This window comes from Pteropus medius, unplaced genomic scaffold (genome assembly GCF_902729225.1).
Source record: "Pteropus medius unplaced genomic scaffold, Ma_sr-lr_union100, whole genome shotgun sequence".
Classification (NCBI taxonomy): Eukaryota; Metazoa; Chordata; class Mammalia; order Chiroptera; family Pteropodidae; genus Pteropus; species Pteropus medius.
Window position 1 is genome coordinate 81,692 of NW_024340629.1, and position 16,905 is coordinate 98,596.

The 16,905-nt window shown below is 33.0% G+C and overlaps 2 protein-coding genes and 1 pseudogene across 2 annotated transcripts; all 3 read right to left on the reverse strand.

The window, feature by feature from the left end:
- Nucleotides 1-664: 664 nt before the first annotated feature.
- On the reverse strand, nt 665-9,251 carry LOC120605824 (olfactory receptor 8K3-like; annotated as a pseudogene).
- A 524-nt stretch (nt 9,252-9,775) lies between these two features.
- LOC120606572 (olfactory receptor 8K3-like) lies at nt 9,776-10,684 on the reverse strand. Its single transcript, XM_039868298.1, has one exon. It carries the CDS (start codon nt 10,682-10,684, stop codon nt 9,776-9,778), a length of 909 nt encoding a protein of 302 aa, XP_039724232.1.
- A 5,258-nt stretch (nt 10,685-15,942) lies between these two features.
- On the reverse strand, nt 15,943-16,905 carry LOC120607270 (olfactory receptor 8K3-like). Its single transcript, XM_039869347.1, has one exon. The coding sequence runs from the start codon at nt 16,903-16,905 to the stop codon at nt 15,943-15,945; it is 963 nt and encodes a 320-aa protein (XP_039725281.1).

Genomic DNA, 16,905 nt, shown 5'->3' on the forward strand with positions numbered 1-16,905 from the left:
GTTGTCTATATGTTACTTTTAACTGAGGCTTGTTAATCTTCAATCTGAAGGTTTTAAATTTTTATTATAGTTATAAATTTTCACAATAATTTCTTTAAATAATTTTACTACTCCCCTTCTTTATATCACCCACTTCTTATTCTGCCCATTTTCTGTATTTCTCTAAGTCACATAAAGAGAGAGATTTTGGTTGTTAAACTTAACAATATATGTTTATTTCTTTGAATGAATCCATTTATATAAAATCTATTAGGCATCCTTTTTTATGCCTTTACCATGTTAGGCACCACAGATAAAACTATGAATGGAATATATAGAGTCCTTGGCTTTATAGAAATAAAAGTTTAGTGGAAGAGAAATGCAAACAGGCTACATGGGAAACTTTGTAAGAATGGCATAAATCAGACTTGAAAGTAAATATAAGTTCATATATAAAGTATGAGCAGAAAGCACCCATCTGTTAGTGATATGTTTTGGTTTGAAAAAGTATACAATTTTCTTTATTTCTGCGCCTATCACACATTGAATCTTGCCCATCCCATGAAGATAAATGCACACATGTAGCAATAACAGTAATAGCAAACATTGACTAATACATAATCTATGCTAGCACGTTTTAAGTGAATTTTCAATAGGATATTTGCACACAAGGTCCAGGTTCTAGTCAGGGCATTTTTTGTTCCTCAAACTGTAGATCATGGGATTCAGCATGGATATCACCAAAGCGTAAAATAAGTATCAGATTTATCAGTATCAGATGAATCTTTGGACTTGGACTGCATGTACATAAAGAAGAGAGTAGCATAGAATACGACCACCACTGTCAGGTGCGATCCACAGGTGGAGAAGGCCTTGTGCCTGCCCTCTGCAGAGTACATCCTGAGGATGGCAACCAAGATCAGTGTGTAGGAACCAAGGACTATCAGAAGACATGACACCAAAATAAGAGCTGAAAATGTGAGAATTATCAATTTAATTTCATGTGTGTCTGAATAGAGCAAAGATATAGATGGTAGACTATCACAGTAGAAATGTCTGATGACATTATACCCACAAAATGACAAAATGAAAATTTTTATGGTGGTCACCAAAGACGAAAGGACACTGTATAGATAGGGTATTGCCACCAGGAACTGACATAATCTTCGTAACATGATGACTGTGTAGAGCAGAGGGTTGCAGATGGCCACATAATGGTAATAAGCCATTGTGAACAGAATAAAAAGTTAATTAATGATAAACATACTGAAGAAAGTGAGTTGAGTAGCACACCAATTATAGGAGATTGTATGTTGATCTACAAGAAAATTTACTAGCATTTTTGGTTCTATAGCAGTCTAATAATCGAAATCAGTAAATGCCAGGTGTGTGAGGAAGAAGTACATGGATGTTTGTAGGTTGGAGTCCACCTTGGTGAGGATGATCAAGCCAATTGAGACTGTGTAAACAATGAGAAAGAATCCATATAATGGAGCCTGCAGCTCAGGGCAGTCTGTAATTCCCATTAGAATGAATTTATTCAACATTGTTAAATTGCATTTGTCTATATAGGTCCCTCTGGAAACCTATAATGGGAATAAAAATAAAAATAATCAATAACTTTCATGAGCTATGACTTAGATTATCATTACATTAAGAGACTAGAGGCTTCAATCTTTCACATATGGCTTATTGCTATAACTGGCTACTCCAACACGTGACAGCTCAGCTCTCTATGTCTCAACTCAGAGAAGCTCTCAACAGTATACTTAGATCTTCAAAAGCACAAACAACAAAAGTAAAAGTAGATAAACTGGACTTCATAAAAATTTATAACACAAATTTTTATGCACCAAAAGATGTTATCAAAGAATTAAAAGGTGACCCATGAAAGTAAAAAATTGCAAGTCATATATCTGTCAAGGGTCTAGTATACACAATAAACAAAGGACACTTACAACTCAATAATAAAAAGACAAAATCCAAATTTTCGAAAAGGCGAAAAACTTGAACAGACATTTTATAGAAGACTTACAAATAGAAAAAGCTCATGAAAATATGCAACAACGTTAGCTATTGGGAAAATACAAATTAAAATCACAATGAGATACCACTTTACACTCACTAGGATGGTTATTAAAAAGGAAAATTACAAATGCTGGCAAGAGTGTGGAGAGATTAGAACTGTTGAACATTGTTTTAGGGAATGTAAAATGGTACAGCTACTAGGAGAACAGTGTGAGGGATACCCACTAAGTTAACCACAGAATTACCATTATTACACAGTAAGTCTGCTCTTAGATATATACCCCAAATGTATGGAAAAATACAAGTGTTCACACAAAAGCTTGTAGGTAAATGTTCAGAGCAGCATTATTCATAATAGCCAAAAATAGAAAACAACCAAAAATTTATCAACTGATGAATGGGTAACAAATGCGATATGTTCATACAATGAAATATTAATTAATAAGCCAGTATCAATGCATGTTACAACATGGATGAGCCTTTAAAACATGATGCTAAGTGAAAGAATTCAGGCACAAAAGGCCACCTGTTATGTATATTGTATAATTTCATTATATGAAATATCCAGAAAAAGCAAATTCGTAGAGAGAGAAAGCAGAATATTTTGGCTTTTTCAGGAAACTGAATTAATTCTCAAGAGACAATATGCTCAAGGAAATATTTTTAGTGAATATAAAAAGATTTATAAATCTCATGGAATAAATGAGAGTTCGTAAAAGTGTGCTCTTCTTAAAATCCAGTCAATCTCCCTATACATGAGAAAGATATTTTTTCTCATCATCTTCAGAATTCTATTAAAGCACTAAACTTTTTTTTTAACTTGGTAATATTTACATTTACATTATTTTATATGATTATTAAAGATGATCTGGTTCTTATCTTTTAAATCTTTTTTTTTCCTTCTGAAGACTCAAAACATGTGAAAAATAACAGACTCACGAATATAGCGGACAATCTGGTGATGGCCAAAGGGGAGGGAGGTTGGGGGGCTGGTAGAAAGGGGTGAAAGGTTAAAGAAGTACAAATTAGTAGTTGATAGATGATCATGGGGAGCATGGCATAGGCAGTCGGTAGTAATATAATGGCTAGGTGCAGAGCCAGAGGAGAGAAGGAGTCATCTGGGAGATTGTTTCATAAACTATATAAATGTCTAACCAACATACTGGATATTTGAAACTAATAATAAGATAGAATTTAAAAAAATACAGTGGGCTGAGCTTAACATTAAAACTGCTCTAAATATAGAGGTCAGAGAAGTTTAGTCATTCCTCAGCCCCCATGTCTCTCCCTCTGGCAAATATAGTTTTCAACACTAAAAGTATCAATAAATGAATTCTACAGTGACAGATGAATAAAAATGCATTTAAATACATATATTTAAATACCAAAGTAATTTTCGAGTGAAAATAGAGTTTAAGAATGATATGATATAAATAAGGAGTAGAAGAGATGTCTTAATTTTAAACAAAATATAGATTCCTGCTTAAATCTGGATTTGTGCATATTTAATCCTGATTTCAATCTTCATTACATATGCATTTAGTCATTCAAGGGACAACAGTTTCATGACATTTCAAAGATTCTTCCAAGGCTTGTAGGTAAGGGTGAGGGAAAGTCCTCTTACTAATCAAACATTATGGTGGTACTGAGGTGCTATGTAGTGAAATTGATGCTCTAATATTCTTTGGCCTCACCTCCAACTAAATGTGATTTGCACATGGTTTTGCTCCTTCCAATGATAACGGTGAATTTGGGAAAACATAGCTTAATTGAAAAAGTTAATTGCAAGGATTATAAAGGTATTGATATAATCTTTTCTATTTAGTGGTAACTGGAAAACTATAAATATCTTATTATTTGAAGTGAGAAGTTCTGAAACACATCCAATTAACTACAAATAACAATATCATATGTGACATCTCAATTAAGGGTCCAAGTGAAAAAAAATAATCATGAAAATCTTAAGATCTTGGGGATTGAATTTTAAATACTAACTCCCTTTTCAGAGGTTGCATTTTTATTAATTATTCAGAGTACAAACTTACTACACCAATGTAAATGTCTAGCTTTTATCAAAAATCATAAGAAAGGTGTTTATAACATCCGATTAGCCCAGAAACAGAAGGTATCAAAGCAGATTGTTAAAGCTATGGCTAAATCACTGAGGTGATTTTGAGACTCAAGTGTGAATGGGAGATGGGGCTGGGAAGAGTCGCTGGAACTCTGAGAGTCACAGAAGGAAGTATATTCTATTCACCTCTAATGAGGGATCTGTATGTGTTCCCCGTGTGTTCCTACATAACCCAATAAGAATTTATGGGTTTCTTTTTCCCTTTGAGACCCTGAAGAGAAAAGATACATTTGTTAATTATGCCTAAAGCATTTGAAAGCTTCTAACAAAGCCAATGGCATATCTGTTAATTATACAGGACATCTGTATATTCCCACAGACTAAAGTATGTTAGATACTTTTCCAGTTTTTATTGGTTAAGTCTTTTCTAGTGCAACCCAGAGATCTGGAATCAAAACACTGTAACTGTAGGACATGTCTTTTAGTTTTTCTTACAACACTAATCTTCTCTTTTTAATATAGTGGCTTTTTTTTTGTTTTCGTTTTTTGTTTTTTCACTGAGGATATAATGGAGAAATGTTAGAACATGCTTATTATATTGTTTTAAAAATTAGGAGAGAAAATTATATATGTGTAGCTTTTTTTCTTATTTGTGGGATCTCAATGTTATCTTTCAAGTATAATATACATATCGACAAATGCATATGTCATAAATAAAGTTTTATAAACTTAAACACACCTGTGTAATTAGAATTCAAATTAAACAGTAATAACAACCACCAAAATAGATAAAATATTATTAGGACTCCAAAAGAATCCTTTATTCTCCTTTTTATAATGAACTGTTCCTTACATACACACACACAAAAAATGAAGAACCACTATTCTGATTTCTAACAGCATAAATTATTTTCACCTCTTTTTTTAAATTTCATATAAAAGAAATCTTATACATTTTTTTTTGTGTGTCTGGGCTCTTTCACTTAATATACTGTAGAGAGTGCTAGATTGCTCATTTTCATTTTGTGTACAATTCCATTTTATGAATATATCACAAATTACCCATTATTCTAATGTTGAATATTAGAATTGGTCTCAATTTTGAGGTTTTATCAGTGATATTATTAACATTCTATTTCATTCAATGTTTTGAACATAAAATTTTTTTCACATCTTTGGGTTTTATTTAATAATGAAGATTGAATTTTTTCATGTGTTTACTAAAGATGATTATTAATAGTTTATAAAAAAATTGCCCTGATATATACAAAAATTTTCTGAAAACAGAAAAAAAAGAGCTACTCTATTTCTCACCCCACCCCATCCTGCACTTGTGTCCACACCAATACTGTCTATACTGGCTTAATCTTGAATGTATTCCTATTTGAGTAAATGCTTTCTACGAAAATTGCTGTCATATTATATGCATATCCAGTACTAGTAAATAATGCCAAATGAATTTCCAGAGTGATTATATTAATGTGTGTTCCCATCAGCAGTGCACTTAATTATGATTACTCAGTATCCTGTCACAATTCAATATCTTTTTATTATTTCCTTTCTAGCCATTCCAGATGACGTGCATGGGTATTATTGTGGTTTTAGTTTGCACTATCCTAACGTTAAATGAAATTGAAAAGCTTTCTGTATGTTCAATGGCTATTTTGATATTTTCTTTTGAAAAGTTTTCATGTATGTCTTCTGTCATCTTTGTATTGTGTTTCACGCCAATTTTTTATGAATTTGAAAGAGTTATTTTTACAGTCTGTATATGAATCCTCTTGTAGATGGATACGTCTGATGATATAGGTCTGATAAAAATATCCTCTTCTACTCTGAGAGTCTCTTTTCACAGCATTATTTTTGATAAACAGAATTTCTTAAAATAGTTCAATTAATCTTTTAAATCTTGTATAATTATTGCTTTGTACGCTGTTAAAAATTTGTACGTATTCCATCATAAAGATGCCCCACTATGTTTTCCTTTAAAATGTTTATTGTTTGTATTTCACATTTAGATCTTTAATCCAGGTAGAATTGATTTTGTATAAGGTATGGGTAAGTGTCCAGATTCTTTTTTTTTTTCTGCAAATAAATATACAAATTATCTAATAGCACTTACTGAAAACATTACTTGTTGTCTTTTGGAGAACAGTGATATCACTATCATAAGTGCGATTACATGTAAATGTGCGGGTTTGATTCTGGAGTCACTGTTCTATTCTACTGATCAGGCTGTCTGCCCTCAGGAAAGTTTTCTTAACTGCTATAGCTTTATAATGGACATGCTATCTGGTCATGTAACTCCAGCAAACGTTATCCTCTTTCTTTAATATTATCCTTGCTATTTTTGGCATTTTGCCTGTCTGCATAAATGTTACAATCTTCTTCCAAAGCTCTAAAAAGAAGAAAGATGTAAAGGAAAGAAGGAAGGAAAGGAGGGAGGGAGGAAAGAGCGAGAATTGGAGGGAGGAAATAAAGGAGGAACGGTTTATTTGGGATTATATTGAAACTGTTGATCAACGTAAACATTTTGAACATTATTAAAATATTAAGTGTCCCATTCCATGGACATATCTGGTATAAATTTTCATAGATTTACCTCTTTCAAATGCCTTGTCAAATTTTTATACATATCATTATTGAAGTCTTAGACTTTTAAAATTATATTTATTTCTAAATTAAATTTCCTTTTTAATGGGTTTATAAATATTATCATTTCTTCAATTTTATCTTCTAATTGTTGTGGGTAGGATATAGAAATAAAGTTATTTTTTCTAAATTTATTTTGTATCTAGCAAATTTGCTAAATTCATTATTATTTCTAATAAATTATTTATAGGTATTTCTCAATGTATTTATTCATAACATTTCCCTCAAATAAAAAAATGTCAGTTTATGATTTCCTACTTATCTTTACACCTTTTATTTCTCACATTTAACCAGCTACAATGTCCAATATGAACTGAATAGAAATTGTGAGACTTTTCAGCCAGTTTCAGAGGGAAAGTTTTAATGTTTCAGTTATAGTACAAGTTTTATGTAGATTTTTTAATGTACTGATATGTTTACATCATTACATCATACACAATATTTTCATTGCCCTAAAAATCCTCTGTGCTCAACCTATTCATACCCATATGTAGGATTTTTATACATATTATTTATTTATAACATTGTTTTCTTTTGTTCTGCTCTGCTAGACAATTTATTACATTGTTGGCATTGAATTTTATCACAAACCTACTTTATTTTAACTAATAACAATGCTAATTATTTAATTTATGTTATTGTTTTTCAATTGTGAAATGGACCTTGTATTCTTGCTTACATGCAGTGTTTTTTTTAGTATATCATACATTCTAAACAAAATGTATAACATATAAAGTGCCCATATACTTACAGCTCAATGTCATCTATATCTGTTTTAAACAGCGGTATAATTTTTGGAAAATCTGGTGTTTTTAATTTAATATTATATTCACTCATTTTTCTCTTCCTTCTCTTCTTTATTCTCCTTGCATGGTTGTGTGGATATATTTTATAAACATGCCATAATATATTTACCCATTCTGCCCTTTATAAGCATTTAATATCTATGGTGACCACATCTGCCAAAAACATTCTTTCTTTACCCTCCAGTGGACATAATTACTCAGGAGTGGAATTGCTGCATCATAAAGAATCCACATACTCAAATTTAGTAATTACTGCGGAGAGCAGTTTGTAAGCTGACGAGGTCCTTGCAAACTGCGAAAGTAACCACGGGGTTACTTCGCCTCCACAAATTCCTCCTGAGAACAAGATAATACAAATGTAGCCACAGACAGATAAGTAAGCCGAAGGCCATGAGAAAATGTAGTCTTGGAGAAACAGAAGAAACAGTGTTACTATGCTTTAGAGAAACTGCTTATGACAGCAGCAATTGTATGTCCCTGTATGAAGGCAGCTTGCAAAAGTTAAACTGGGCCATTGTTCACAGTCAGTGGGCAGGGACCTCCTGATCCCAGCTTTCTGTCTTTCTTTTCTTCATCTTCCACTGTTCCCACTCAGGTTTATTTTCCAGGGCCACGCTGGACGTGGTAAATTACTGCCCTTATTTTTTCAAAGTTTTTATAACAATGTACATCCTCTCAGACAAGCAAAATAATTTTACTTTCTCCACATTCTTACAACATTTCGAATTGTTCAAACAAACTTCTGAATTTTGGCCATTCTGGTAGGTGTGTAGTGATATCTCAGTGTAGCCTTAACTGGCAGGTATCTAATGATTAATGATATTTTGAACACGTTTATGTACTTTGTGGCTGTTTTGATATCTTTTTTGGGGGAAGTGTTTCTTCAGGTGTCTTGCCCCCGCCCCTTTTTTACCCCTAATACGTGGACTGTCTGAATCATACTGATTTTAGGAGTTAGGCAATTTGTTGTTGTTTTGTTTTTACAAATTACTTATATCAGTACTTTGAAAAGTATAAGTGTTTCAAATGTGTTCTCTCAGGATTTTCTTTGATCTCTCTTGTGGTGTATTTTGATAAATAGATGTTTATATTTTGGATGGAGTTCTGTTTATCAGTTTTTTAGTCTTATAAATTTTTGTACCCTCTTTAAGAAATCTTTGCCTGTCCCAAATAAAGAAAATATTATTTTACTTTTTTCAAGAAACGTTGTGGTTTTTGGCTTTCACATTTACATTCATAATATATCTCAATTAGTTTTAACATATGATGCAAGGAAATGACTAAGGTTCATGTTTTACATAGGAAAACTAGTTGAAATAGGTCAGTTTACTAAGAAATCCTCCTTTACTCAATAGACCGCAGTGGAGCTTTTGTTTAAAGCAAGTGACATTACACATGTGAGTCCATTGTTGCGCTGTATTTCATTTTATTGGTCTCTGTCTATACTTGCATTAATGACACACATTTAAAAGAATAAGGTAGCTTTATTAAAGGTATTGATGTCTATAATTGAAAATATGTTCTATTCTTCCTTATTCTAAACTATTGCCCTGGTTACTCTAGACCTTTTGCATTTCTACATAAATTTTGATACCAACTTGAGTATCAAAAATTCTATTGGAACTTTAATTGTTACTGTATTAAACCTATAAAAAATTTTAGGAAGGACTGACCTTATCACAACATTTGCTATTTCCAACCAATGGACATGACATATTGCTACACTCATGTGTTCTTCAATAACTTGGTATTTTTTCAGTTTCTAGTAATGAAGTCATGCAGTGCTCATTAGGTTTTTCCTTAAGTATATTACAGACTTTTCTAGTATCATTAATTGTTTAAAATTTTCTATTTGCTATATGATAAAAAATATTTTATTTAAAGACACAAAAATGCCTTTTAAAATAGATTATCTATTAGAATATACATTTAAAAAAAGACTTCCCTTCAGTTGTAACATAAGCACTTGGCAATGTGAGAACAGTGGTCCAGACTTCGGTTTCTTGCAGTGAAATACGAAATATGAGCACAAATCAAAGTTGATACCAGACGGACAGTCACTACTTAAACATCTGTAAGTTGTAAACAAACAAAAAAATATTTCTAGCTTTTCATGTCTTTTACACATCACTGCTTTCTAAAGGCTCATCATATATCACAAAGTTTCTATAACCCAATTTAATGTACATAAATTCTATATTAAACTTTATATGGGGAATTTGCTTAGATTTTTCAATATTCAATTCAGGGTACCTTTGACCTCTTTGTTCCTCAAGCTGTAGATCATGGGATTCAGCATGGGGATCACCAAAGTGTAAAACACAGAGGCCATTTTATCAGTATCGAAGGAGTGACTGGACTTGGGCTGCACGTACATAAAGAACAGAGTTGCGTACAGTATGACCACCACGACCAGGTGTGAGCCACAGGTGGAGAAGGCCTTGTGCCTACCCTCTGCAGAATGCATCCTGAGGATGGTCAGAAAGATCAGCACGTAAGACACAAAGATGATTGAAAGAGACAAAACCAAATTGAATGGTGAAAAGATCAGTATTATCAACTCAATTTCACGTGTGCTTGAGCACAGCAAAGTTAACAAGGGAAGGCTGTCACAGTAGAAATGACGAATGACATTGTAGCCACAGAACGATGAAATAAAAATCTTTATGGTGGTTATCAGAGAGAGAAATGCACTGTAGACATGGGGGACTGCTACCAGCACCCAGCATACTCCTGGTGACATGATGACTGTGTAGAGCAGAGGGTCACAGATGGTCACATAGCGGTCATAGGCCATTGCTGACAGAATGAAAAGTTCACTAATGATGAACGTGATGAAGAAAGCTAGTTGTGTAGCGCACCAATTATATGAGATAGTGTTTTGATTTGTTACAAAATTGACCAACATTTTGGGTCCCACAGCTGTTGAATAACCAAGGTCAATGAAAGCCAGGTGTCTGAGGAAGAAGTACATGGGTGTCTGCAGCCTGGAGTCCACCTTGGTAAGGATGATCATGCCCAAGTTTCCCACCAGTGAGAAAGCATAGATGACAAGAAATGCCCCAAAGAAGGGGGCCTGCAGCTCAGGGCGACCTGTGATTCCCATGAGAATGAATTCTTTCAGCACTGTTAGGTTTTGCTGGTCCATCCAGGTTTATCAGAAAACCTATTCTGGATGGAGACATTGGCATAGTCAATAGCTGTCGTGTAGTATCATCTGGTGAGTTTTTAGTATACAAGATTGGTATAAAGTAAATAAATCCAAAATATGCCAGTTAAGCTGTATAAAAATAATCCTCCTCCAGCAAATAAAACATATATACTTAGTAAAGGAAACAGATCTTTAGATATTAGGTTTATAGTTGATTATTAAACTTTTTTATTGTCTTTTATATAATGAAAATTGCCTAATTGCATTTACCAGATCACAATCACATAAGATGACATAATACATATGTTAATTACATAATAGACCTTCTAAAATCAAAATTTCAATGATGTATAGAAACATTTAGAATCCCCTGCTTTTAAACATATTCCTTTGAAAGCCATTATGCTTTCAGGTGGTATAGAATGAAATATTTAACACATGACTAATATTGGACAAAGGTTTATAAATATGGAAACTTTAAAAGATCATAGTAAAGATTATTCATCTTTACATAGGGAAATATACATAGAAAAATATAGTCTCTGTTAAACCTATATTTGTGGTGTACCCAAAGAAATATTTTGGGCAAATGATGTAATTTTTCTTAATTCTTATGCACATTGGCAAAATCAACTGTTTCTTGTCAGATTTTTTGGGAAAATAAGTGAGACTTAAATGTTTCTATGTGTTTATGGTATCTCAGAATATCTGCCTAATATTAAGTACATAGAGCTTATTTTGTGTGTCAGTTTTTATTTTTTAAGTGTAAACAGTATGTTGCTAAAATGGATTATTTTTATATATGTATATATAAAATCTTTTTGTGTGACTTAAGTTCTTTGTCAGGAGTATGATGATGAATAGATTGAGTAGTTTTGTTATCCAGGTAGCTGTCCCAGTGCACCCCGCTCCCCATCCATGATCCAACTCCATGATTACAACTGGAACATAAATGTATTGTTATTTTGGATAATTGTCTACTTTACTTAAAATATTGAGTAAAATTTAACATAAAACCTAACATATTTCCTCCTCTCCAGATGTACTATAACTGACATATACTAGGTTGTTTGTAACATACGGAGTGTATTTTGTCATGGCAGACCTAGGCTAATATGAAGAAATTGAGCAAATTAAGAGAAAATGAGGTCACTGGAATTGATTATGACATAATGAACTTTTATATACATTTCCTTTAGATAAAGAGATTTTTTATATATACAGTAGTTATAAAACCACTATATTACATAACAGCATACCAGCAAGATAAAAGTCAGACATATAGATCTATAGATCTATAGATATATCTATAGATCTATAGATATAGATATCTATAGATCTCTCTGGAATCTCTCTTAGACCAAGCAGGATGGGCAATCATAGGATTCACCTCATTCGTTTCTCATCTCTCAGATCTATATATCTATAGATATAGATATATAGATCTATAGATCTATATATATCCATATATATAGATCCATATATATCCATATATATAGATCTATAGATCTATATATCTATATCTATAGATCTATATATGGATATATATATAGATATATAGATATATTGACTTACATATATAGATATATATATGTAGATATATAGATATATAGATATATTGACTTACATACATAGATATATCTTTCATAATGTTATTGTAATTCTGTCTCCACATAAAGACTGCAGAGGACTCTTTCATAGTATGATAGAGCATTTGATGCAGACATAAATAAATATAATAAATAAAGATGTATATAAATATCCTAATAAGCCATTTAAAAAAAATACCTGAGGGTGGCAGGCTAAAGTAAAATATTAGTTGTTCAAATAATTGTATATATGCTTTCTCAAAAAAAAAAAGAAAAATATAATTGATTCTGTCTACAAGGAAAATAGTACCAGGAGCCTCTGAATGACTTATAAGAAAGCAAATTAAAAAATACAGTATTTAAAGCATTAAATTATAAATGTGTTTACATAAAATCCACAATTTTTTCCCATAAAACATTTATAAGGTTGTGAGTTTCTGATATCCTATCCTGTTCTTATGTACATATCATTTTATGTTAAAAATACTGAACTGCTGTTAAGTAAAAAAATTTTTAAATGGATGGAATAAGCAATCTGAATTTTATTGAAGTGCAATGAAAGGCTAATGAAAAACGTCTATCAGTAAGCGCTAATTTTCTGTAGGATTAGGGAAGATAGAAGTGTCTCCCCCTACCAGGTTTACACTTCTATGGAAAGCATCCAACTGCTTTTTCATAGCTTACTCTCTGTGTTGATTATTAGATTATTATTTTTTAAAGCTATACTCTGTGAGAAAATATGTGCTTTCTGGCAGATTCTGATGGAAATTGAACTGTGTGTATACTGTGCCATCACCATAAAATTTAAAAGTCTTCTAACCTCCAAAAATTGGTTTTCCATCTCAGTATAAGGTGGAAACCTTTTTTTAGCTCATCAAGATTATCAAGAAAAAATTCACATTCATACATTAATTTAAATATTCATTAGTGATTGCAACATTTCTGAGAAAGGAATAAAAAGAGCCTAGAGTGACTAAATGACTAAGGATTTGGAAAGACATCAAACTAGAAAATGCATACCTGTAGCTTCATAATTCTCCCAGAATTTTATTTTAGTTTTTTATTCCTGACTCTTTCGTTAGGCTTTCTTGTCTCTTGGTTTTGTCTTCTGGTATCAGAGGATTAAGTATTTATATGAAACATAAATTTTACAAAGCAATTTGGCACTGACATTTCGAAGATGCTTTTTGTATTTGAGAAAATTACTGAAAAATAGATATAAAACATATTTAATCTGAAGAAAAAAGAGCAGTTCTATTCTGCTCATGCATTATCAATAGCATTATACATGCAGAAGTGAATCAGAAATCTTAATATTTTCCTATGCTTTTCATGGATAGATGTTATCTCACAAATATCACCAAAACAATTTGGTTATTGGTATAATGCAGTAGCACATGAAATACTGTTTACCTGTAATGAAACCTCTCTCTTGGTTTCCCCATGTGCCTTATGCTATGGAATAGTGATATTTATAGATTCTTTTTTGCTGTCTAATAGACTCCCTGAAGAGATGCCAAGAAATTTTTTGATTGCATGCAAAGTGGGCTGTGTATTAATTGCCTAGACCAATATGTATTCATCAGAAATTTAGATTTATTATTTTCTTTTTATATTACGTTCTTACTTTTTACTCTTGATTAACTTTCTTTCTTTCTTCTTCTTTTTTTTTCTTCAATGCTTAATTTTTGTGTCCAATGGCTAGGGTATGGTACCTAGTTCTTCAGTCAAAGCTTGGTCTAGATGTTGCTGTGAAGATTTGTTTAAAGACGAGGTTAACATTTTATTCAATACATTTGATTACAGCCAGACTCCAGAATGTGAGTGGGCCTGGTCCAATATTTGAAGACCTTTAGTAGCAAAGACTTAAGTCTGTGTGTGTATGTGTGTGTGTGTGTGTGTATCACTTCAGATTATGCTTTTATCATTTCTTAGATGGACACAGAGCAATGCTCACTTTAGGGTTAATTATTCTCCTCTACTGGAGTAGACCTTCATGAATTATGAGTTTTTCTACTCTCTGTGCAACAAATTGGCACAATTCCTGCCTCTGTTTGAGTTCTGGGCACTGCTGTATTTAATCCTTTCAGGTGATTTTTTTTTTCTTTAGTCTTAGGTGTTTGTTTACCGGTTGCCTGTGCTGATCAGTAGTTCTGTGGAACAACTGAGAAGGATTCCTTGCAGAGATCCACTTTCCTTCCTCTATCTTCGGTACTCTGTCTTGCAACTCTAGCTTGCAACTCTGTCTTGATCTCACTGGACTCTCAAGTCTGACTCTTCAACTGAATTCTTCTAGGTTTCACGTAAGTTTGCCCATATGGCAGTGCAGCCTGGAATCTCTCTTAGACCAAGCAGGATGGGCAATCATAGGATTCACCTCATTCGTTTCTCATCTCTCAGGGAAACTGTTTTGAAAACTGTTATTTCTTATATCTTTCTTTATGTTTTGCTGTATTTTTCTTTTTTTATTGGGCGGTTTAATTCAGTCTCTGTTACACCATGCCTTCAGGTGAGCTCTAGGACTCATTTTTCTATTCTTTTAAAGTTGTTTAACTTTTTTTCAAGCTTCTAACAAACCACATAAATATGAAGAATGTTATTGACCTCTTACAAATATGCCAAAGCTCTAATCATTTCTTATTCTCTGACTTTTCATGCTAGCATAAGCCTCTGTTCTCTCCCAAATTATCATGAATAAAACCCTGCAGGATTTCCCACTTTCAAGTCTTGGTATCCTACAGTCTATTTTACACAGCAGTCAGAGCTGTCATTTAACGAGAGATACATTAAATCACTCCTTCACTCTAAATCCTTCAGAGGTTCTCTTATCAATCAGAAGAAAGTTTTACGAGGGTTTCTATGGTCATACTACGTCAAAATCTATTACAAGTGTATCTTTATCTCCTCCACTTCCTAATTACATTTAATGCTCCAACCATCTTTGACTCTGATGTTCCTTATAACAATAATATCGTCACTTAAGAACTGTTTTATTGACAATTCTCCCTCTGTGGACCAGCAAAGCCTAGGTCTCTTCCTCTACTCCGTATAGTGCGCTCACTATCCTTCTCAAGCGTTCATTTAAATGTCATCCTCACAGAGGTCTCAATGACAACCTTAGCTAAAATTTGAACTCAATTCTGGTTACTTGTTTTATTTCATTTTCGTATTGCTCAGTACCATCCATTATACTATATAGTCCACTTCCCATTCTGCCTGTATTTTGTGTTTTCCCTAAGCTCCGTAAAGCGAGTGGTTTTTGTTGTTAAATTTAACCATACATGTTTATTTCTTTGAATGTATACACTTATATAAAATCTATCAGGCATCTTTTTCATCATCCTTTTGCAATATTAGGCACTACAGATAAAATTATGAATGTAAAATACAGGGTGGCTTTACAAAAACAAATATTTAATGACAGCAAATAGACTATGTGTGAGAATATATAAAAATGGCACCTGTCAAAACTTGAGACTAAAAGTTACTATTTAAAGTAGGAACAGAGTGTACTCATCAGTTAGTGACACATTTTGTTTGAAAACAATGAATAATTTCTTTATTTCTGTGCTTATTATACATTGTATCTTGTCCATCTCATGGAAGTAAAAGCACATGGTTGAACAATCCAGTTATAATATACATTGTCTAATACATAATCTATTGCTAGCATATCTTACAATGAATTTTCAGTAGGATGTTTGCACACATGTTCAAGGTTCTAGTCAGGGCATTTTTAACCATTTTGTTCCTCAAACTGTAGATCATGGGATTCAGCATGGGTATCACCAAAGTGTAAAATAAAGAGGCCATTTTATCAGTATCAGATGAGTTTTTGGACTTGGGCTGCACGTATATAAAAAAGAGAGTACCATAGTATAGGACCACCACTGTCAGGTGCGATCCACAGGTGGAGAAGGCCTTGTGCCTGCCCTCTGCAGAGTGCATCCTGAGGATGGCAGCAAGGATCAGCATGTAGGACCCAAGGACGATCAGAAGAGATGACACCAAGGTAAAAGCTGAAAATATGAGAATTAATAATTTAATTTCATGTGTGTCTGAACACAGCAAAGGTACCAATGATAGACTATCACAGTAGAAATGCCTGATGACATTGTACCCACAAAATGACAAAACAAAAATTTTTATAGTGATCACCAAAGAAAAAATGACACTGAATAGATAGGGTATTGTCACCAGCAACTGACATAATCTTTGTGACATGATGACTGTGTAGAGCAGAGGGTTGCAGATGGCCACATAACGGTCATAAGCCATTGCTGACAGAAGAAAAATTTCACTAGTAATAAACATATTGAAGAAAGTGAGTTGGGTAGCACACCAATTATAGGAGATTGTATGTTGATCTACAAGAAAATTTAGTAGCATTTTTGGTCCTACAGCAGTTGAATAACCAAGATCAGTAAATGCCAGGTGCGTGAGAAAGAAGTACATGGGTGTCTGCAGCCTGGAGTCCACCTTGGTGAGAATGATCAAGCCCAAGTTGCCCACCACTGAGACTGCATAGATGACAAGGAACATCCCGAAGAAGGGGGCCTGCAGCTCAGGGCGGTCTGTGATTCCCATGAGAATGAATTCTTTCAGCACTGTTAGGTTTTGCTGTTCCAT

What these genes read in the sequence shown, in the direction of transcription:
- LOC120606572 (XM_039868298.1), bottom strand. Translation starts at nt 10,684, where the DNA reads ATGGACCAGCAAAACCTAACAGTGCTGAAAGAATTCATTCTCATGGGA.
- LOC120607270 (XM_039869347.1), bottom strand. Translation starts at nt 16,905, where the DNA reads ATGGAACAGCAAAACCTAACAGTGCTGAAAGAATTCATTCTCATGGGA.